The sequence below is a fragment of the Sarcophilus harrisii genome, chromosome 2, assembly GCF_902635505.1.
Source record: "Sarcophilus harrisii chromosome 2, mSarHar1.11, whole genome shotgun sequence".
NCBI lineage: Eukaryota > Metazoa > Chordata > Mammalia > Dasyuromorphia > Dasyuridae > Sarcophilus > Sarcophilus harrisii.
The window spans coordinates 38,193,488-38,216,832 of record NC_045427.1 but is presented as its reverse complement, the minus strand read 5'-3'; the positions used below and the strand labels follow the sequence as shown (position 1 = coordinate 38,216,832).

The 23,345-nt window shown below is 52.9% G+C and overlaps 1 protein-coding gene across 6 annotated transcripts in view; it reads right to left on the bottom strand.

Moving 5' to 3' along the window:
• Window positions 1-506: 506 nt before the first annotated feature.
• Window positions 507-23,345, bottom strand: part of MTSS2 (MTSS I-BAR domain containing 2) — a 35,639-nt gene continuing 12,800 nt past the window's right edge. The window contains exons 3-15 of one of the 6 annotated variants that reach the window (XM_031949962.1): window positions 23,088-23,161; window positions 18,383-18,467; window positions 18,090-18,181; window positions 17,880-17,954; window positions 17,293-17,301; window positions 15,701-15,858; window positions 14,648-14,755; window positions 13,144-13,241; window positions 11,487-11,697; window positions 9,951-10,025; window positions 9,040-9,216; window positions 7,715-7,880; window positions 507-5,562 (exon numbers count right to left, since the gene is read on the bottom strand). In XM_031949962.1, coding sequence (XP_031805822.1) covers window positions 4,787-5,562; window positions 7,715-7,880; window positions 9,040-9,216; window positions 9,951-10,025; window positions 11,487-11,697; window positions 13,144-13,241; window positions 14,648-14,755; window positions 15,701-15,858; window positions 17,293-17,301; window positions 17,880-17,954; window positions 18,090-18,181; window positions 18,383-18,467; window positions 23,088-23,161 — 2,104 coding nt within the window. In that variant the 3' untranslated portion in view covers window positions 507-4,786. The remainder of the gene's footprint in view (window positions 5,563-7,714; window positions 7,881-9,039; window positions 9,217-9,950; window positions 10,026-11,486; window positions 11,698-13,143; window positions 13,242-14,647; window positions 14,756-15,700; window positions 15,859-17,292; window positions 17,302-17,879; window positions 17,955-18,089; window positions 18,182-18,382; window positions 18,468-23,087; window positions 23,162-23,345) is intronic. The other 5 variants (XM_031949965.1, XM_031949964.1, XM_031949963.1 and 2 more) reach the window with 5 other exon arrangements.

The following is a 23,345-nucleotide window of genomic DNA, read 5'->3' as shown; positions in this document are numbered from 1 at the left end:
CCAGCTGTCCTGGGCCCATTCCGCTTCTGGGTAGCCCAAGAGCTTAGGTGTTTCCTGCCTTTCTGCAGCCCCTAATTGACTGTTCCTACTTCTGCTCTCTGGGGCTAAGCAGAGGAGCCATTCCTTTCTCCACCCAATGCCCTTCAAGTACTCGAAGACATTTTTGGCTTCTCTTTGTAACTTCTCTCTCCCTCAGATCCCATAATTCCAACTGGTTTTGTTTTTGGTTAAAAACGTTTCTAATTCCCTCAATTGAACTGAAACCGTCTCTGGTGGATCTCTTCTAGAAATCTCAGGGCTCACTCCTGATCTCCTCCCTGCCTCACCCCCCTCCCCAAATTTGTGTCTTATCTAGCCAAGAACATTAGGCTCCTTGCACTCCAGGCCTCTGCTCATGTTCTCTTCCTCACTTTCTGTAGTCTCCCCTTAGGATGTGAAGTCCTCAAGGTCAGGAGCTCTCTTTTCCATGTCCCCAGCATTTAGCACAGTGCCTGGTACACAGTAGGTGCTGAATAAATGCTTTAATTCTCCACTTTGGACATTGTAGAAGGCACCAGGAACCCAAATATGGGGACGGTTTCCTCCCCCCCCCCCAACCTCATTTTTATAAACAGTGGCAGGTAAGGCTGGCCCGGGACTGCAGGGGAGGGGCCTTAGCCAGGTCCCCGGCCTCTCCTGCCTGCTCTCCCCGCGGGCATCCCGGCTCTGCTGTGAAGCTCCCAGAGGACGCCTTCTTTTCGCGAGTGCTCCGGCTGGTGCTCCGGACTCCTGAGCCAACACTGTGCCTCGCGTGGGAGCGGATGGCGTGAATCCCGGAGCCGGGGCCAAGCGTGTGCCCCCGCTCAGGGAAGGGCGCAGGACGGAGTCAGGCAGAAGGCGGCCAGGAAGGGGCAAAGGCGGGAGCAGGAACAGGAAGCCAGGCAGGAGTCTCGCGGAGCGCTCATTAATTACAGTACAGCTTTTATTAATACTGGAGTGTTCACAGTGCGCTTGTTACTTGTAGCAGTGACTATTCAACTCAAGGGCTGGATCACGGAGGGTGGGGCAGGAGGGGAAGGGGGGGAATTTATCCAAAGTCCAACAAACAAACCAAGGAAAAGAAACGTTATCTGGAGAGAAGGGCTGGGGGCAGGGAGGAGAGGGAGCCAAAGGGAAGACGGGAGCACGAGGAGAAAGGGAAAATAAATTAAAAAAAAGAAACGGGTTAACAACAGCACCAGAAAAGTTACGTCAGTCGAAAGACACTTTTGAAAGGGATTTTTCTCTGTACAAAATGAAAAATAAAAACAAACAAATCCCCAAACTAAAGAAAAATTTGTCTATGTGGCGGTATTGTTGGCTCCAGTCAGAGAGGGCTGGCGGGCCGGGACCTACGTGGTTATCACTAATCGCTAATGACGGGACAGGGCCGGGCAGGGGCCCACAAACAAGGGCAGAATTGGAGCATTATATACAACACCAGGGCGCTTCCAGGGGCAGTGGGGATATGATGGGCTCAGCCTAGAGAGGAGGGTTTGGGGGCTTCCTCAAAGGCCCTGCGGCCTTCCTGATTCTGTCCCGCTCCGCATCCTTCCCTCCCATCGCCTTCTCCTCCAGCTTGTCCTCTCATCCCTTCAGGAAAGCATGGCATGCGGAGGGCGATGGGGCCTTTTCTCGTTCTCCTGGGAGAGCGAGCATTTCTTACTCCTGCCCGTGAGGGCCAAAGAGCAAGAGCAAGAGCAAGTGTTACTGTAGAAGCTGCAGAGAGCAAAGAGAGCATTGATCCTGTCTGTAGCTCAGCAGCCCTCCCAGCAGAGCCCTCACCTGAAGCCTCACAGGGACTCCCACTGCCTGGACATTTGAGAGGAAAGCAGGGGGGCCGCCGGAAGGTGTATCATTGCTCTGTTTGCAAGGAACACCCCGAAAGGTAGCAAAGTAATGCAAGGCCAAGGTCAGAGCTGGAATCCCCTGTTCTGCAGTAAATTTTGTATGGCTGAGAATTTGACTCCCCCAGTCACAGAATGAGCCCCCTCCCAACCCCAAAAGTCAAGAGGGAGAATGGGAGAGAGTGGAGAGTTTGACATCCCCACGTCCTCCCTGAATCTCCCTTCTTCAGCACGTTTGGACCCAAAATTTGGCGCTGGGGCCAGGGTCTTTGCACAGGCTGCAGCAAAGATCCTCTGAGCGAGACCCCTGGGAGTCCCTGAAAAACAGTCCAATGACTTTCCTGCCGGGTAAGGAAGCAAGGGGAAAAGGGAAGGCACAGAGGACAGGGAACCCCTTACACTTCCCACCATTTTACACCAAAAAACTGCTCCTCTACACCCTCCCTCCCCCAGCATACACACTAGCCCACCCCATCCCACCCCAAACACACTCATTGGCTGCAAACCCGCCACACATGCCACGTCCCACACCACCGCAAACCATCAGCTTACACGTGAACTTCACTGCCCCCACCCAATGCTTTTTCCTGCCCCGGGGAGCCCCCCTAGACCCTGTCCCTGTGCCGTCCTCAGGACACGCTACTCGGCGTCACCACCATGTGACTGGCCTCCGGCCCCAGTGGAAGCGGCTCTTCCACAAGCTGAGCAGCTCACGGACCCCAGCCCGAGGCTCCCCTCGGCTCTTCTACGTTCTAGCTCAGAAACACTTGGGGGCCCTTGAGATGGGGGGCTGGCAAGCCCGCCCTGAAGCTTGAGAAAATGTGCCCCCGACACCGATAATGTCATTTGAAGTGACAAATGGAAAAGGGAGGGAATTCAGGTGAAATGGGTTTTCCTGCCATGAATCCAGAGACCCCTTTGTGTTATGGCACAAGAAAGATGTCTTTGGGTTCCTAAGGTGAAGGGCGGTGCAGGAGTGAAGCTCACCCATGGAAAAACCAGCCTTCCCAAGCCCATTGACCACCCTGCCTCTGAGAGATAGTGGTGGTCCCCTGGGACACTTTCCTCTTGGGTACAGGAACCTCTCCTCTCGCCCTAATCTCACATGCTTTTTACCCTGTTTAGACTATGGAGTGGTGGAACAGGGGGGGGGGCGCCTGCAGCCCCTCTCCCCGTGGCCTGAGACCCTGCCCCCGCCCTACAGGAGGGCCCACATTTTGGCACTGTATGGGAGCAGGGAAGGCCACCCCACCCTACCACCCCCGCCGCTTCCTGGCACGGGGGTCTTCCCGGATGGCATCTCCTCTGGCAACAGAGGGTCAAAGCCAACCTTCAACAATCACCCCCCTTCCCTTCTGCCTCCTTGCTGCCCTAACCCTGCCACGGGCCACACGGGGGTCTACAGCTTAGACCCCCAGGCCCTTCCGACCATTTGGGCCAAACTCCAGACACTGGAGAGAGAATATCAGCCACTCCCTGGCTTCCTAATGCAAACACAACTTCCCTTTTCCTGCCAAAGACCCGTACGGCTACAACCCAGCTGCTTCTGTCACACGTGTGTGCACAGCACACACTCCCACTCACTCCCACTCACAGCCCCTCTGCAAAGGTACAGCTTTGAGCCGTCACACACTCACACAGACATGCCTCGCATCCACACGCACAATCTTCACCCAGGTATGATCGCCTTCATTTTATTATTATATTAACAAAATAATCCCCACCCCTCCCTACACATATACCCTCTGTACAGCTCTAGCCCCCGACCCCGCCTGGGGATGACCGGACGGCCGAAACTGACCCAAAAGTGCCACCAGAGTTTCCGTCACAAGGTGCTCGGACCAGACCTGGCTCCCCCGGAGACGTCGCCACCCGCCCCTGTGGACCGAGGCATTTCACAGCACTCTGGACATCGCTTTCCTTTTTCCCAGTGTTTTCCTCAGCTCCTACAGGTCTCCCACCTTCCCCACCAGAAAGAACTGCCCACCACTGCCTCTGACGAGCGGGAAGAAGGTGTAGACCTGGAAAGACCCTGCTAGACCATGGACTGCTCCCGCTCACTCCCCTCCCACAGACTTGTGCCAGGGGCTCCTGTCCCCGAGGCTGCAGGGCCTACTGCTACAGAGGCTCCCGGTGACTCCGGGTGGGCCCCGGCCAAGAGTGCTGCTCCCTCCTGTGGAGTACCAAGACCCCAGCCGGCGGGCCTCAGCCTGCCATCATGGCTATCTTGCCATCATGGTCCAGAGAGCAGAGACATGGAGAAGGAGGGAAGGAACAGACGAGAAAGGCAAGAACAGGACAGGGAGGAACCAAGCAGCTGCTCACACTAGGTTCCGGTGCCCCGGCCGGAGGACGGTGTGAGGGACACAACGGAGTTCGAGAAAGCCCAGGGTCATTTCCTTCCTTTGTAGGAGGTGCTGAGTGAGTGTGTGTGTGACTGAGTGTGTGAGTGAGTGTCTATGGGGGTGTGTGAGCTGCGAGCTGCTGACCCCAGGCCTGGCTGGGCATCTTCCCTGACCATGGCTGGCCCGGGACACCTTTCCCCACCACTCACTAGGAAAGGACAAGATGTGCAGAAGGCAAGGGCTGGCAAGGAGGAGAAGAGAAGGAAACAGAGGGGCTGAGACAGAGTACGAAAGAGACTCCAGGAGAGTTCAAGGCCTAATGGCTCCACCTTTCCAAGGTTTGTTAAAGAAGTTTTTTCTTGTTTAAATTTGTAAATCTAAATTCTGTCTCTATCCATAAAGTGGCTTTGCCTTGTATTTTTTAACTTTTCTTTTTCTCTCCTTTATTGTTTTTCCTTTTTACCGAATGTGGCTCCCGATCCTTTTCCTCTCCTAACTCCTCTCTCACACGGCCGCAGCTGCTCAGTCCGACCCCGAGGGCTCCCTTAGCTGGGAGGCGGGGAGGGGGCAGCAAGATCACAAGATGCGGGGAGCGGATCTGTCATTGGTGATGGTCCTTCGCAGCCGCACCCCGCGCCGGATGGCCACCAGCATGTCTTCAGCCGGAGGGTCGCTGGAAGCGGCGGGGGGCGGGAGAGGCGTCTCTTCCCCTGAGGTGCCGGATAAGGTAGTGGGAAAGGGAAACTGGCCCTCTCCCAGGGCGTGGGCGCCCGCCACCAGCTCCCCGATCTTCTCCACCAGGCTGTGGCGGTTGGCCGCCAGCTGCTGCTCTTCCTCGGCCTCCTCCGCGGAGAGAGACTGTCCGGCCCCCGGGTAGCCGGCCACCTCCAGGGAGCTGCCGCCCCAGGCCGTGTTGGGGAGGCTCAGGCGCTTGGGGGAGGCCTTGGCGAAGTCGGGCGCGTGGGGCGAGGAGGCGTCATCGGCGTAGAAGACGCACTCCTCGCTGCCCACCCGCGTGGGGCCCGCGTAACCGGGCGAATCGGGCACCGTGGGCGTCTTCACCGGGACGATCGGCGGGCGGATGGGGATGGGGCCGGCGTTGGAGAGAGTGCGGCGCACGGACGGCTTGGTGGAGGGCGTGCGGCGGATGGTGGCCACGCCTGGAGGGGCCCCCGAGGGCAGGGCCATGCCCGTGGGCAGGCCGGCCGTGGAGGCCGGCCGCTTGGTCTGGATCATCCGGCGGTAGTTCTGGGCGATGTTGCTGTTTCGGGGGATGGTGGAAGACTTGTCGAACTCGCTCTGCCCCTCGCCTTCCACGTCCCCATTCACCGAGTAGCAGTCGTAATCTGAACCTGGAGACAGAGCCGAGGGCGGTTACTGTCCCAGGTGCTGAAGGCGGATGGAGCTCCTCCCTCAGCCGCTTCCTCCACCTCTACCTCCACCCACCACGTCTTATCAGCAGTCAGTGCCAGACTGGGGCGGGATCTGCCTCTAATCTTGGGGACCACCTCAAGGCTCCCTAAACACAGAAGAGAGAAGGCTCCGCCCCCTTCTCACTTCACCCTCCATAGCTCCTCTCCCCACCCCCAGCTCTCACATTCTGTCTCTCTCTCTCTCTCCTCTCTCTTTCCTCTCTTCTCTCTCTCCCTCTCTCTCCTTTTCTCTCTCTGTCTCTGTCTCTCTCTCTGTATCTCTCTCTCTCTCTCCTCTCTCTTTCCTCTCTTTCTTCTCTCTCTCCCTCTCTCTCCTTTTCTCTCTGTCTCTGTCTCTCTCTGTCTCTGTCTCTCTCTCTGTATCTCTCTCTCTCTGTCTCTCTCTGTCTGTATCTCTCTCTCTCTCCCCCTCCCTCTCTCTCTCTCATTCTCTCTCTCCTCTCTCTTTCCTCTCGTCCAGCTTCCGCAGAGAAGGTAGGAAATACCATGACACAGACCTTCTCTCCCTATCTCCTACTTGGCTTGTACTCCAGAAGGCAACAGCTTCCAATAGCTCTTATGATAGGGAGCTCTCAATCTGGGGTCCATGATGGTGTTTTAAGAAAATTCTGACAACTGCCTTCCAATATGACCATTTTGTATAATTTGTTTTATGTATTTAAAAACATTAGTCTGAAGAGTTCCTAGAGTTCATCAGACTGCCAAAGGATCTACGGCATCAGACAATAGAAAAAACTGTTTCAGAATCCCTGCCTTATAGGATTATGGATTTAATACTGGAAGAGATTTTAGAGAATATTATAGAGATTATTACTAGTCTGGACCTCTCATTTTGCAGGTGAAGAAACTGAGACCAAGTAAAATAATTTACTTAAAATCACAGTAAAACCAAAATTTGAATCCAGTAGTGTTGTGGAAAATATACTAGGCTTGGAGTCAAAGCCCTTTGCCACCATTTGCTTCCTCTGTGACCTTGGGCAAATTACTCCTTAGTATTAAGCTTTATTATAATGTGAGAGCCTTGTTGAAATATGAAAGGGATAATTGATTTTTAAAAATTCAATTCTTATTTTAAATGATTTAAATTTATTTTAAATTAAATTTGATTGTTTTAAATTAAAAGTTTCTTCTATAATAAGTAAAACCTATTTAGTCAAGAACAGAAGGAATGAAAAAAATTAAGGAAAACACTTGCACAGATCTTTTATATAGGATGTCATTAGGTTAGAATATTGCTATGATGTAGGAAGTGGTGAGCTGGTTGATTTAGAAAAACCTGGAAAGACTTGGACCTATTAGGGAAGATGCTATCCAGCCTCAGAGAAACAGATGACAGGTGGAAATAAGCATAGTATAGTCCTACATATACGTGTGTGTGTGTGTGTGTGTGTGTGTGTGTGTGTGTGTAAAACCTTCTTTAGGATGGTGGTGGGGAGAGGGATGGGGAAAATAAAGTAAAAAGTGCACGGCAGAGAATAGAAAATAAGATGGGCAGCTTTGAAAACAGTGTATAGTATTTATTATGTAGTTTTTCTTGAAAAAGAATTGTTTTATATTGAATACTCTCTTATGATCTGCTGTGTACATGGCAATTTTTTTTATCCTTTTCTCATTTTGTATTTAAGTTTAAAATAAAAAATGGATATATAGTTCTTGAAGTCAGGGAATTTTTTTCCCCTTTATTTCCCCAGGTGCCTGGCACATAGTAGGTGTAGAATAAATGGTTTTTGACTGACTGATTCAGCTTCTATGGACCTTGGTTCCCTCTTCTGTACAATGAAGGCACTGGGCAATATAATCCGTCTCGCTTCTAAATTTATGATCCTAAAATCTGCTCTCAAATCCAGTGTTTCTTCCATTTCTGAAATCCAGCCTCAGACACTTACTAGTGTGATCCTGGGCAATTCACTTCACCCCAGTTTACTCATCTAAAATGAAGATTAATAATAGCTCCTATTTCCCAGGGTTGCCATGAGGATCAAATGTAACAATGTGAAGCTTTGTGCAAACCTGCACGAGCTGTCCTTTGCCTGCCACTCTAAGAGCCCCATCAATGGCCCCAGAGCATTACCTTGGGAGGGGATGGTGTCCTCTGAGCAGGAAGGGGTGGTTGTTTGGGTGCTGTAGCCACTTGAATATTGCAGGGAGTCCCGGCTGCTCTTCTGATGCTCAAGGCTCAGGCCACGGGTCAGCACCATGGCCAGGTCACTGGCAGCAGGAGAGACCTCTTCACCGTGCTGAAGGAATAGGCAAGATGGAGTCAATGGGAGCCCGTCAAGAAAAAACCAGAACCAGAAGGTGGGACAAATCCAGAACCTATAGGTGTTGTAACCCTAACCCTGGGATGTACCTTAGTGGGAGCCACATCTTTGACTTCCTAGCACAATGTCCGCCGTGTCTCCCCAGTCTCAAAAACTAAACTATTTCTCCTTGGCTCCAGCTAAGTAGAGTTCTTGCTCTGTTCCCCTAAAGGGATAAGTAGTGCACCATAATAATTGTGGGAATATGTATAGAAGAAGTGCAGGTGTTTAACATATTGGATTACTTGCCATCTAGGGGAGGGGGTAGGGGGAAGGGAAGGAAAACAAATTTGTTAATGTGTTAATGTGTTAAATTTGGAACACAAGATGTTGCAAAGGTGAATGTTGAAAATTATGCATATGTTTGAAAACAAAAAACTAATTTAAAATAAATTAGAAAAAAAATAAAGGGACAAGTAAACTTCAGGCATTTAAAACTTTGGGGGGCACCCCTTAACTGAAGAACGGCTGAACAAATTTGATCAAATGAATATAAGGGAACACCATTATGTTGTAAGAAACGATGTGAGGGATGGTTTTAGAAAAACTTAGGAAGACTTGTATGAACTGATGCAGACTCAAGTGAGAAGAACAATTTATACTTTAAACCATCAACACTATAAAAATGTGCAACTTGGAAAGCCCAATGAATTCTGATCAATGGAATGATCACCCATGATTCCAGGGGACCAATGATGAAGCCTGGGACCCAGGCTCCCAGACAGAGCAGGCAAAGACAAAGGTGGAGACTGATACACCTTTGGGGGTTCATGGCCAATGTGGGAATTCATTTGTTTGACTTTGCTTATTACTTGTGAGCATTTTTTTCCTGTAGGGGAAGAAGGAAGGAGATAGAAGGGAGGGGAAAATGTTTGATAGTTGGGAAAAAAAGGATCCTGCATTCTTCTTCCACTGTTGTATTTCAAATGGGCCACTTTCTAAACTCCATTTCTTTTCTTTCTTTCTTTTTAAACTGAGGCATTTGGGGTTAAAACGACTGGCTCCCAGTCCTTTTCAGTCTTGCTGCACCTCCACAGTTGAGGGGAGGATGCGCAGGCTGCTCTTGCCAACACTGCCTCCTCAGGGGACGGCGTACCTTAGCTGCAATGGTTGCAGGGGACATCCTGGGCCGGGGTGCCTCCTCCCCACTGATGCTGGGGTAGCCCCCACTGCCCGGGCCCACTTCTGCTTCCCTCAGATGTTCCACTCGGTCCTTCCTCCTCTGGAGAGTGGTTGCCATTGGCTGGTCATATGGCCCGGCCTTGGACCAGTCCTGAAGGTGGGAAAAGCAGGTATAGATTGAGTGCCAGGAAGGTGGGCAACAAGATCAAGGGCAGAGCTGGACATGACAGGACTGGCTGTTCCCCCAAAGGACCCTCATCTGCACTGGCCCTGAGAGGGACCGGCTTCCCTCCCCAAACTTCTCTCTTTTGGAGGTGAAGCTGTTTGTGAGACTACAGAGCTCACGTCACCACTCCTCCATAGAACAGGGAAGATGAAGCAGGTTTGCCGGCCCTGCGATTGATGGGGAAGGAGGGAGATGAACCGAGGTGGGCTTCAAGGGAGACCATTCTGGCCCCTCTCTGGTCATTTCCCTGTGTCCTTCTCACCTCCCAAGGCCTGGCAACGGGGAGGACTCTAGACTGGCTCCAAAGCAAGACACGGAGACACAGGCAAAGGTATGGGACAGGCGGCTCCCAAGCAGCCCAGGGCAGGACCTAAGTCCACATTAACAGCAGTGAGGGGGGATGGAGGGACTGCATGCAGGAGCTGTACTGCAGCTCTGGGACCCCCAACTGGTGCTAGCTAAGGCGCCCCTTTCCCTGCCCCCTGAGCCTTCCCGCTGACCCCTGGGGGGAGTGATGATTTAAGGGCAGGAGGGGAGAAAGGAGGCGGCTTTCCCTGAGCATCTGGTGCGGGAGCAGCTCGGTGGCAACCGGCAGGTGGGTGCTCCGGACCTCTCGCCCCCCCCCCCGTGCCCTGCCTGTCCTCGGGGGCAGCACTGACCGAAGTTGGGGAGCTGCACTCGCTAACTGACTGGCAGGTTTCCGAGGCCTCGGAGGACGCCGAGCTGGAGGACTTCTGTGGAGTAGCCGTGGGAGCCATCGGCCACAGAGACGCGGAGAGCGAGAGGAGCGGAGCGGAGCGGGGCAGAGCAGGGGAGGAGGAGAGAATAAACGTGGTTAGGGCGAGGCATGCAGCGGCCGAGACACAGAGCACACACACACACGCACACACACGGCCCCTGCTGCAGCCTCTGTCCCAAAGGGCGGGAGGAGCCCCGCAGACCCCCATGCTCGCGCACAGAGAGCTCAAGCACCTGCTCGCACAGAGCTTGCCCTGGATGCCCCGGACGCCGCGCTCCCCGAGCTGATGGAAGCTGCAGACGCGCTCATCGGCACGCCTCCAGAACTCCCTTCCTGTGACACTCGTCCTCCCCAATCTTTCACCAATTTAACTTTCCCTTTGGTGACTTTTTCCCTTAATGTCTAAGCCCGTGTGTCTCCTGCACGCTGACGTCCAGCTCCCCTCGGTCAGGGGGGCCTGGGCATGAGGGGAATGGAGGGTAGTGCTCCCTGGGAGGACTCGGAGGGATGGGAGTCTGCCTGGGGGAAGAGGAGTGGGCCAGGCAGAGCTGTGGGCACAGGGCCCTTCCTCTGGGATGGAGACGCGGCCTCCGGGCCAAGCCTCAAGGGGAGCTGAGCTCCCCATCTTTTGTCCGAGACTCCCCTTCTCTCCCACAAACACATGGGGCACTCCCTTGGCCCCCTTGTGACCACTTTCAGAGGTGGGAACAGTTAGGAGTGCCAGCAAAGAGTTATTGCTTATCCAAGGACAGGAACGCTGGACACCCTGATCAGAGAATCTCTTGTTCTACCGCGGAAACGGGGGGACCTGGTTCGTCCCAGCTTTGATCTCCCAGCGACCCCCTCAAGGGCCTATGGTCCACGAAGAGGGCCCATCTATCTCCTCCCCTTCCCCCATTGGCGGGTTGCTGAGGTCCCCAGCCCAGAGAGGAGCAGCTGGAGAAGGCGTCCGATGCGGCCTTGGTTCCCAGGGTCCGGGGCTCAGCCCAATTTCCCCTGGTCACCGTTTGCCTTCCGTTTCCCAGACTGCTCCCTAAGTTCCATTCTTGCCCTCTGCAATCCAGGGCCCTCCTCTGACTTGGGTTTTCTGCCTTTCTGGACCCTGGCTTTCTCTGCCCCAAGGGTCATTTGCCTCCAGTTTAAGGCAGAGTCCTGCGTTGGGTGGCCAAGGTTGGGGGACCCATGATCCTTCTGGGCATGAGGGGGAGCCCGCTCCCTCTGAGATGGTACCTCACCAGCTCCTTTTGCCCAGGGGTGAGTTTAGGACTAGAAATTCAGAGCTGGAGAGAACTTTCGACCAGCCCTTGATCCTACAGAGGAGCCAGAGGAGGTCTATGGGGCCTTGAAGGACTTGCAAACTAAACGGGCGGAGCTGGGGTTTCATTGGGATTGTTACCCAAGCTGCCAACGGAGGCCGGGCTGGCGCGTCCCGCCCCTCCCCCAGCCGCCCTCCTACCTGGCTGGTGATGTCCGAGGGCATCGGGGACGGCGGCTTGGAGTACACGGCATCCTGGGAGATGAAGCCGGAGTCATGGGAGGAGACGCTGGAGAGGCGGGTACTGGTGCTAGCTGGCTGCGCCAGGCTGCGGTAGCGACAGGTGGAACTGGGTGAGTATGTTTGGGACCCGCCAGGCCACGGGCCTCCACCCTTTGCACTGTTCCCACTGCTGGGGAGGGAGTAAAGGGGAGAGTGGCAACAGTAGTCGGGGGGGACAAAGGGGTGTCCGGGGGGAGAAAAAGGGGGGCAAAGGAAGGAAAAGACAGCGTAAGACAAAGGCTTCCGAGACGCGGCGTCGTGCACAGGAGGAGCTGAGCCACGGAACAGAGTGTCAAGGACAGGAAGGGAGGGAGGAAAACCTCGGGAAGGGCGGGAGGGTCACTCCCAGGCCCTGGGCCAGGCCCCCTGTTTCTGGGGTTAGCGAAGGCCAAACCCCAGGCCAAGCACTCGGAGCCCTTCTGTTCCCTCTACAACCCCAATGCAATAAAGACTGGGGGGGGGGTCACCATGTTAAAGACAAAGAATCAGGGAGGAACTCTCAGCGAGGGTGCAATCGCCCCCCAGATACGGAAGCTTCTGCCTCTCAAGCTGGCCCTCTGGCCACGATGGCGCGGTGGAGAAAGCGCTGGCCTTGGGTCGGGAAGCTCCGAGTTCCCATCTAATCCCATCCGATCCAATCCTTTCTCACTTACTAGCTTGGACAAGTCCCTTCCTCTCTGCCTGCCTCAGTTTCTTCATCTGTAAAATGGGGATTATTCTAGCACCTACATCCCAGAGTGGTGGGGAGATGCAAAACTTTCCCCCCACTGTGCCAAAATGCATGAAAGAAAGCGTGATGTAACATGGGTTGTAATAACTGGAGTAAGAATAACTGGCACAGTGCTTTAAGGTAAACAATGGGCCTTCCTCACAGCAACCTTGGGAAGGAGACACTGCAAGTATTATTATTCCCAATTTACAAATAAGGAAACTGAGGTCCAATAGCACTTTTGTTCAAGGTCACCCGACTAGTGAGCAATTCAAAACATGGAAAATATATGTACGCATACCCAGAGATACACATATTTACAACTGTAATACAATGTTACAATAACATTGTAAATATATGTATTCAGATGTATTTTTTCTAAATATGAAAAAATGAAATTTGGATCTAAAATCAGAGGTGCTTAACCTTTCCTAATCTAACTGCCGATGGATTCCCTGGCAGTCTGATGAGCTTTAGGAATTATGGGGATTTTTGGTTAGTTTTTGGAGAGTCAGTTGGGTTAAGTGACTTGTTCGGGGGTCACACAGCTAGGAAATGTTAAGTGTCTGAAGCCGGATTTGAACTCAAATGCGAATTATGCTTTTAATGCCAAAAACAAAATACATGGAATTATGATGGAGACCAATTGCCCTGAAATACGGTTATTACAATATTTTTTTCACAAAGTCTGCAGGCTTCAGGTTAAGAACCCTTGGTACAGCGAGGTGCCTTGGAAAGCCCTGAAGTAAATGAACTGAACGGAATTGGGGCAAGGTTCGATCGGAAAGTCAAGGAGGGTCACGCCCTCCTGTCCCATTTTCCCCTCGGGATTCCTCTCCAGGGCTCCCAAGGGTCAAGCACACTTACCTACACATGCTGGACTTTCGAGAGCCAGAGCTGCTGGGGGAAGATGGCGGAGTCTGGTATGACCAGCTATAGTCGGAGCCTTTCAGATCTTTGATTACCTGAAGGAGGGGTAGAGACCAGGGTCACCGGGGCCAGGGACCCCTCCCTCACAGCCAGGGCAGCTGCCACCAGCAATTAGGGAGACAGAGAAGAGACCCCCCCACGCCCTGCGCAGGATCCCCTGGACCTCAAGAAGACTCTCTGGAGTTCCACATGGATGCTCACTGTTGGATTCCTCCCACTCTATTGCCCTTGTATCTAGCGGGAGTGGGGACGGCCTTTGTGCTCTTGGGTAGCCCTGACAACACCCACTGTGGAATGACTCGGTGTCCCCACTTCTCCGTTTCTTGTTCGCCCTTTGGGAGCAAACTCACAGTGGTTTATGACAGTGATAATATAATAGGTATAAGGACTGGACGTGATTCCATTAGCACAGAGAACATTCCCTCCACAATATGGACCAGTATCTTCTCTCCAACTGCTCTCCAAGCTCTGGGTCTCAGGAGCCCCCTATGCTTATAAAAATCACTGAGGACGCCACAGAGCTTTTGTTCACGTTGATCCTAGCTACCGATATTTACTGTAGTAAAAATTAAAACTTTAATCACTCCCTGAAAAGGTCACAGAGACCCTCAGGGGGAGGGTATGTGTCCCCTGGACCATCTTTTGAGAATCACTGATCTTATAATTGTACAAATGTTTACATATATTGGATTTAACATATTTTAAGATGGATAACAGATATTGGATTGATTGCCAACTAGGGGAGGGGGGGGAATCTGAAACCCAAGGCTAGGCAAGGGTCAGTGTTGAAAAATTATCTGTGCATGTGTTTTGAAAATAAAAAGCTTTAATAAAAAAAAAGAGAGAGAATCACAGATCTTAGAGAGTCCTTAGAACACTGATGTGAAGTGACTTGCCCTGGGATCATACAGACAGCGTGTCAGAGGCAAGACCGGGATCTAGTTTTGTCTGGCACTTTTTTTTTTTTTTTTTTTTTTTTACCACATGAAAATACTGAGATAAAAGGGCTTTAAGGCTCACAAAGTACTTTGCACCCATTGGACCCCATGGCTACCCAAAGGAGCAGGTTTGAGGAGGATTATTAAACTCCATTAAGCTCAGGGTCAGAGACATGAAATGTGCTCTCTGGGTCTTGACTTCTGGTCTCTCCAAACTCCAAGCCCCGCACTCCGTACCCCCTGCTGTCCCCACAGTCACGTTCAGGGGGTTTGCCGTCTGCACGACTCACATGGCCACTTCTGACCCTGAACAGGTCTGTGTCCCCCCAACCCCAGACCAGAGCTAAGGGCTCTCCCCTGGGCAAATTCGGTCTCATTCTGCCTGGCCTCCTCTGCCCGCCCTGCCCTGGACATTTTGCCCGGCCTCCCTCCCCCCACCTCCAGGCCCAAGCGGATGCCCAGTGACACAAAGGCCACAATGCCCCCTCCCCGAGAGCCCATACCTGCTCACTGGCTGGCGGCAGCTTGTGGGGCTCAGCTGTCAGCACCACCAGGTCATCAATGATGCCTTGTAGGTGGGTGATCTCCCCCAGCATGGTGATCTCTCCGTTCTGGGCAGGGAGGAAGTCAGTAAGCAGCATTATTCCCCCCTTGGCTCATCCCTTATAACCTGCCCTGACCACAGACACTTCCATAACAGGGAAGAATAAACTGGCCAATTTTCTGTTTTACATCTGAGTAAAACGAGGCTCATGGAGGGTGGAAGGACGGGGCTGAGAGGGAGGATGGGAAACCCTGGTTTTGTTCTGGGCTGGATCTGTGACTTCACCAGCTCAGGGAGCTCCCGATGGGGCGGCTCTGGGGAGGGAAACCCTCGGTGTTCCTGACGTCCAGGGTACCGGGCCCTGAGCTTCTTCCTCTGAGGCGACTCTACAGCTGCTTTGCCATGTTGCTTCCTCACGACCAGGACGTTCAAAGAATGAGACTCATTGGCAGCCCTGGACAACTTTACCTCAAGGTCCAAACAAAACCCTCCAAAGGCCTACAAGAGGAGTCTCAGCCTGGGGACTTCCATAAACTTGTTTATGTAAAAAACCAAAACAAAACTGTTCCTATAAGAACTGGTTTCTTTGTTTTGCAATCCTATGTATTTTATTTCATGCATTTAAAACTATGATTCTGAGAGGGATCCTCAGTCTGCTGTCAAAGGGATCCATGACGCAGAAGAGATTAAGAACGCCTAACGCGCAATCTGAAATGCTTACTGAACCGCTCAGGGAACGAGTTCCCAACTGGTTTTGTCCTAAAGGAGGGACACTAAAATCCTTTGGAACATGGCCATGGGGGTCCTTGAGGTATGGAGGTCCTGACAAGCCCCCATCGAGGCCTTCCTCTGGGAGGGCGCGCTGCTGGTGAGGCACAGGAAGGAACGGCCACCCCCATGCAGAACCCCTCTCGCCAGTCAGGGGAGCGCCTAACGTCTGTGTCCTGCAGGTGTTTCCCCCCGTTCCGGGGGTCCTGCTCCCCTCCCGAGCCTCGGCCCCCAGTGTACGTACCACCACAGGCTGGAGGAAGGTGATGAAGGTGCAGAACCGAGCCCTCTCCTCGATGAGCGCGCGGCGCACGGCTTGCTTCTCCGTCTCCTCCAGCAGCAGGTACATGTCGTTCACGTCCTGCAGGGCGTTATCCAGCTGTGGCTGCAGGTCCCCTTTCCCTGTGGGGGACAGGAGATACCCGGATGGGGAGCCGGCCCTTCTCCTCCCCGGGACCAGCCCGGTCGCCCCCGACGGTGAGGAGGGGGACAGAGAGCCCCGGTCCTGGCTTCTGCCCGCAGGGGGCTTCCACGGGTGCAGGGGAGGGGGCTGGAGGGAGAGCCTGACCCCTGTGACGGTGGAGTCTCGGTCTGCGGCAGGGTATGCAGCGACCCATGCAGCAGGGGTGGGAAGTGGCCCCGGAAGGGGCAGAGAAGGCACACAGAAACGCACAAGAACAGGATGCCAAAAGCCAGAGCCAAAGCTGCAAAGCCCCCGGAGCCTCAGGTGGGAGCACAGGCCGCAGGCAGGTGGGAGCCCACCCGCCAGCTGAAAACAGAAGCGATGCATGTTGGGAACTGCTCTTGGAGCCCCCTGGCTACCCCTGAGGGCCCAATTCAGGGCCCGGGCCGTGCTTTCGCCCTCTCTCCTGCCAGGCCTGGTCTAGCACGGGCAGGACAGAGCCAGCCGCAGGGCAATCTCCCAGAATGCACTTGGAGCAGGTAGCCAAGGATGGGAGGAAGCAAATGCTGAGTGGTCCAAAGCCTGTGGCTGGAGGTCTGGGGGACGCCAAGACAAGCCTGGGAGCTGCTTCCCCATTCCAGTTATCCGCTAGGGCAGAGGCCCGGAGGGAGGGGACGGCCATAGGCTCAAAGCAGGAGGGGGTTCCTCCTCCCTTCTCAGCCCTCCTGAGCAATGAGGGACACACCCAAGGGAAAGGCCTGACTTGGCCGGCTCCCTCAGCTCCTGATGGGGACCCCGGGAGGGGCTGGCCCAAGCCCGTATAGACCAGTCTCAGCATTAGCCCCAAGGCTCACCCCAGGAACAGGGAGGCGAGAGAGGGAAAGAAAGAAAGGAAACGAGAATGAGGGAAACCGAGTGTATGAAGGACAGAAGATGGAAAAAAGGGGATCAGGTGTTAGCAGAGGGAGGGAGCCGTGTAATGAACCCCACGTCCCTGGCTGTGGGACAGCCTGCGCCAGCGGGGAGCTGGGTTCAGCTCCACAGTGGCTCCTTTTGCCAGTTGCCAGGGGGCACGAGGTGGGTTGGATACCATTCGGCCCTTTTCCCATGCCTGAGAAGATGGGATTGTGTCTCCCTCCCTTGGGATCCTCCTGGGGAGAGGGGCAGTAATAGCTGCTTCCAGTAGATCAGACCCACTGGGATATCAGGTAACCAAGCAGAAGGGCTCTTGCTGCTCCCACCCCATTCTCTCCAGGATGACCCAGTTCGCTCGATGCTGTGCTTTGGAAAGGTTCATTCCAAGCCCCCTTGGAGTGATGGAAGACAGAGAAATGCGACACAGACATTAAAGCAGAGCAAGGGGCTGGGAGAGGAGGGCCTGAGGAAGGGCCAGGGAGGCCAGCTGGAACAGATGGCAGCGACGTTTGACTTACCAAGTAGCTCTACAGGAAGGATGTGGGAGGGAGGAGAAAGAAGAGAAGAAAGAGAGAGACAGAGAGAGAGAGAGAGAGAGAGAGAGAGAGAGAGAGAGAATGTGTAAAAGACAGCTGATGGACAGAGAGCTCTCTCAATTTGAGGGGAGTAAGTGGGACCCCCTGACCCACCCTGGGCTCCCTCTTGACCACTTTTGTGAGGGGGAGGGGTCTTGAAGATTAGGTGGGCAGTTTCTAGAGGGACTGGAGAGTCCAATTATGCATGTAGAAGGATTTTAGAGCTCTAGCACTCAGATGCTTCCCTAAAGGCAGCCTGAGATTCTTCCCAGGATGAGATCCAACAGAATTAGGGGCCTACCTCCACGGCCTGTTTCCTTCCTGCAATAAGGAAACGCTTTGGGAGCTGCTCTGGCAGAAAGCCAGAAGATATGCGGCTCCCGTAGGGTCTGCCTGCTGCGCCTTGCCAACAAACCTTCCCCCGCCAAGGATGGAGGGATGCTGCCCACCCTCTGCTCAGCAGGGCTATGGACCATCCGCCACATCCCTCCTGTGACTAGGACCCTTTTCCTGGCACTGGGGGCCCCTACCTTTCCGGGCTTTCTTCTGCAGTTTCAGTGTGTCTGATGATTTCTTCTTGATCTCGTGGCGAGCCCGTTTGTATTCTACATGGGAAGAGAGGAATAAAAAACAAGACTCATGCCACGGGGGCCCCTGAGATGAGGATCTGGGAATGGAACCCTCCCAGCACCCGCAGCTGACGCTGCTCCTCCCCTCCCCTTCCCTCTCTTCGAAAGCACCTTTTGCGTGGTCTTTGTCGAGCTGATTGGCGGTTTTTTTCCAGTCCTCAATCCTCTCTTGCAGGGGGTTGATGAGGCTTTCCAACAGGGCACTGCAAGAACCAGCGGCAGATTAGAAATGCCAATTTCCCACTGGCTGTGGCCAGGTGGCATCTCCCCCTCAGGGGCAAGGGAGGATTTTAGGGGGGAAGGTTAGCTATGAGGGAGAGGTTGGGTCCCTGCCCCCCAAATTTAGAAGAATCAGGGGTGAGAAAGCCTCCCTAGGCTTAGTAGCCCCCGCCAACCTTACTCACTTGGTAAACTGCCGAAGCTTGGTCTCAATGCTTCGGTGACGCATGCACATCCGGGTGAGGGCTGAGCCAATGTCTCTTGTGGCCCCTGGAAAAACAAGAGCCCCCTCCATGCTGAGAGACTGCCATGGGAACGATGTACTCTCCAGGATGCAGTTGCCACAGCCGGGAAATCTCTGGCAAATCCTGCTGCTGGCCACCAGGGGGCAATCTCTACCCACAGAAGGGGCCAGCCAGCCCCCTCTTGCTTCAATTTGGCCTCCCTACTCCCCTTGTCCATCTCCCTGTATGTCTTCCCAATATGCTCCCCACGAGGCTGCCATGTGGTCCTCCAGCCTCCGTGGGCCATCAGGCGCAGCCCCGGCCTACCTGGGGAAGCAGGCGCAGCACTGGCCTACCTGGGGAAGCAGGCGCAGCACTGGCCTACCTGGGGAAGCAGGCGCAGCCCGTCCTACCTGGGGAAGCAGAGCAGGGGATAGGGAGGGGAAGGGCAGCCCGGGCCTACCTGGGGAAGCAGAGCAGGGGATCGGGGGGAGGCCAGTAGCTGGTGATTGGATGGCAAATGTCAAAGAAATCTCCTAGGAAGGAGCTACCCCTACACTGGTTTTTTTTCATTTTTTTTTTGTGTGTGTGCTATTTTTTACTAAAGCTTTTCAATTTTCAAAACACATGCATGGATAGTTTTTCAATATTACCCCTTGTAATATTTCAATATGAATATTGACACTGTTTTATAAAGGAATTTCTTTATATTATATATATAATAATTAATATATCTCATATAATTCCTTGTCCAAGCTCACAGGGAACTGAACTCTCTGCTGACCCTACCCCCCCCCCCCCCAGGCTTCCTTCCGTCTCACCTCCTCCAATCCCACAAAGTCCAGGGACACCTGTTATCCCAGAGGGCAGTCCTCTTCCTATAGCCAGGATCACACTCCTCCCTACCATTGTCAGTACTGGCAATGCCTTCTCTTCCTTATCCAATCCAATCGCACCCTGGACCCAGTTTAAGTATCACCACGGAACCCCTGATAGCCTATATCTTCAGATCAGGGGGTTTAAAGCCAAAGGACTGCAGAGACAGCTTACTTCATTTTTACAGAGGAGGAGACTAAGGCACAGAGAGGGAGAGTGGCTTTCTAAGATCACAAAGCTAGGAAGTTTTAGCTCATGCGCCTCTCCCTGTTAGTAAATATGCCTTCAATCTTTTGATAGGCACAGATTACATCTCTTTAATGAATTTTTTTTTTTTTTTGAGGCAATTGGGGTTGAGTGACTTGCCCAGGGTTACACAGTCAGGAAATGTTAAGTGTCTGAGGCCAGATTTGAACTCAGGTCCTCCTGACTTCAGGGCTGATATTCTATCTGCTGCACCACCTAGCTGTCCCTCTAATGAACTTCTTATCTCTGGGAGGGCAGGGATAACACATTAATATTCCTCTATATGCCATCCCTTGCCCTCAACATTATCACAGTGTCTTGTGTATTGCAAGCACTCCCCTAGTGAGATCGTGTAGGAAGACCTGAATTTGAATTCTGCCTTTCATGCTTACTAGCTGTGTGACACTGGGCAAGTCACTTATCTTCTCTCAACTTCTGGTGTCTTGTCTGTAAAATGGAGATAATAAAAGTACTTTACCTCCCTCCCCCATTCTCCTTCAGGGTTGGCTCAAATGAGATAAGGTGCGTAAAGAGCTTTGTGAAGCTTAACTCACTAAAATATAGGTGCTATTAACAAAAAACTCCAAAAGAAAATGAATTAAAGCTTTTTTATACTTGTGTTCCTCAGCCCCCAGCCTACAGGCTCTGCACACAGAAGATACTTAATAAGTATTTGCTGAACTTGGTGGAATTGAGTAAATACCTGATGCCTGGATGAAAATGGATACCAGACCAAGGCCTGGGGTCTGGGATGCCAGCTGCCCTCAAGGGCTTGACTAGGGGCACGTTCCTAGCATGTCTGGAAGCTCCAAGCTTCCTGGACAAATGGGCAGACGTCAAAGGGGCAGGGCCCACTCTGAGATGCAGGACCAGGACAGCTGACATTCCCCTTAACCACTCCCTACCTCCACCCAGAGCACCGTGGGCAGGGCAGGACCCCTTGTTTACCCACACTGCCACATTCCAGGGGCTCCTCCCTCTTTAGGGAAGCTAATGCTCACCCTTGGGAAATACTGACTTATCCATTGCCAAGAATAAGAGTGGCAATCCTGGATGGCATCTTCAGTGCCCCGACTGTTTCTGGGACCCATGACAAGGAGCCATCCCCAGAATCTCCCTCGTCATAGGGCTAAGACGTGTTTGGGCAGAATTTACCATGGTACCCCAGGGGAACACCACCAGAGAACAGAGAGAAAGGCTGAGTGCTGTTGTACCTGGAAACTTAGAGGGGGCTCACCTATTGAGGGAGCATTAAACAAATTGGGGCACGTCCCTTCTATTTGCTATGTCAGCCCTAAACGGGAGTCCCCAGCGGGGTAGAGGGGATAACTTGCCCAAGCTAGTTTTGCTCTGGGTGCTCTAACAGGAGGTGATGGGAGCTCTTGTTCAAGTGGGCACCAATCTTTAGCACCTGTGCCCTGCAGGGCCCACATCTGTCAGATCAAGTACAGCCCCCCTTCTTGCTGTCCCTGACCCCAAACTGCAGAACTCTCTGCAGAGGGTGAGGCCATTGGGACTTCAAGGGTCCCTTCCTCTCTCTTCTTATGTGGGGTGAACCTAATAACTAAGTTTTTTGGTGACTGGCATATCCTCCCTGAGTGTCCAGAGCCCCTGACCACAGTTAGGTATCTTCCCTGTGTCCCTGGAGGTCTCCACTAGCTTCCACAACTGCTGCCTCCAACTTTGGGACTCAGGGAACTAACCCTGTCCTGACAGAGCGGGCTCTGTCTCAGCCCCAGGAGTATAACGAGCTACTGTCCCAGAGTCAGGGTATGGAAGTGGAGGAGAGGTAGAGTGGGAACACCGTGTGCAGCTGGCGATCCCTGCTGCTCCCTGAGATGAACACCTCATCTCCGCAGGGCTGCCCAACCAGTTCCTTGGGACAGCCATGCAAGCCTTCCCTCTACAGTGAGAGCAGTGTTTGTTCTTCCCTGACCGGCCAGGGCCTCAGTGGCAGCCCTTACATGTACCCTCCATCCCAGCCAAACTTTCCCTTGCACAAGGCTTAATCTCCCAACTCCATGCTCTTCCAAGGGCTGTGCTCCACGCCTGACGTGCCTTCCCTCCTCACCGCTACCTCCTGGGATACTCAGCTCCCAGGCTGCTTCCTCCATTCCCCTCAGTTAGAATGGCCATCCTCCCTGATGTTAACATTGTACATGTTGTTATTGAGTTACATGTGTGAATGTTGCTTCTTCTCAGCAGAATGTAAGCTTCTTGAGGTCCAGGCCTGTTTCATTTTTAGTTTTGTATTTTAGTTTTTTGTATTCCCTGTATTCACTTACTTTTGTATTTCATTTTTCATTTTGTATTTTAGTTTTTGCATTCCCTGTGTTCACTTAGTTTTGTATTTCGTTTTTAGTTTCGTATTTTAGTTTTTGTATTCCCTAGATTCACTTAGTTTGGTATTTTGTAGTAGGTACTTAAATGACTGTTAAATGAATAAATGCATTTAATGAGTCAGTGCTAAGGTTGTGAGCCCATCACCAATCCTCTGGAAAGCTACGAGATACAGAGAAAAAAGACCAGTCTCTGACACGAAGCCTTCTACAGGACCGCTTTTGTCTGAAGTAATCGTTTACAGGACTTTGAACACTCCCTGCCTTAAGCTGCTAGTTATAATTCACCATCTGTCTCCTCAAGGAAGGAACTCCTTAAGAGGAGGGGTCCGTATCCTAAACTTCTTTGTACGGGGACTAAGAAGCTCAGAAATAGGACATTTATTAAGTTATTTAATATTTTAATTAAAGTTAGTTAATTTATTGACTAAGTATTTGCTTTAATTTAAGATTATTTAATTTGTTAATTGAATTTTTATCTGATAGTATTTGTTAATTGTTTAACTGGTCAGCCAACGAACTGGGAGTTCCTTCTCCCTCTTCATAGGATCATAGACCCCAGAGACCATCTAGTGCAGGCCAGTTATTTTACAGATGACGTCACATGACCTCAAGTTCAGGAACTAAGTGGTAGAAGTAGGTTTTGAATCCGGGCTTTTCGAATCCCAAATCTAGGGCTCCTTCCCTTGCACCAGGTTGTCTCTCTTTGGGATTACTAGTCACATGGGTCCAAGGCTGGACCTGGAACCCAAAACTACTCCAGTCCTTGCTGAGACTGCCCAAGGCAACTGAGAGATGTAACTGTCTGGATAACATCCCCTTTCCTCCTGGTTTTTTCCCCTTAGGACAAGGAGGAGACGGCTTCAAGAGGCATCCATCCCATATGATGGAAGCAGATGGAGGCTCCGGTCTCCCCCATCCCGGAGCTGGCCCCTGTCCATGGTGCTGTTTTCTCAGAAGACAGGGAGGACCAGCACCAGAACAGCAGCCCCCTCCTCCCCCTGACAATCTCACGTGCCCTTGGGATGCCCTTGGGGGTGAAGAATGAGAATTCTGCTCATCTCCTAGGACGGGGAGAACCGAGCCCAGAGAAGTGAATTCCCTTGCCCACTGGCTAGGACACTGCACATCCCTGCTGCTCCACCTGCCCCTGTTCTATTTCCTCTCCCGCTTCCCAGTCCCGGGTCCCATTTCCAGCCTCGTACCTCGGGTGTTGGTGGCCATGTCGGCCACTTTCTGGAAGGCATCCAGGAAAGCGACTGCGGCCAGGACGGTGGTCCTGAGGGAGACAGGGGGGGTGGCGGAGTCACTGGACCGGCCTTGCAGCCCCGGCCCTCCCAGCCAACCCGCCGAGAGGAAGCTGCTCCTGGCCACCGAGGATGGGCCCCAGGAGGGGCAGCGGGCAAGGCCCGGAGCCCAGGCTGCCCACTGGCAGTCACCAGCCTCGCCCCTCCTAGCGGCTC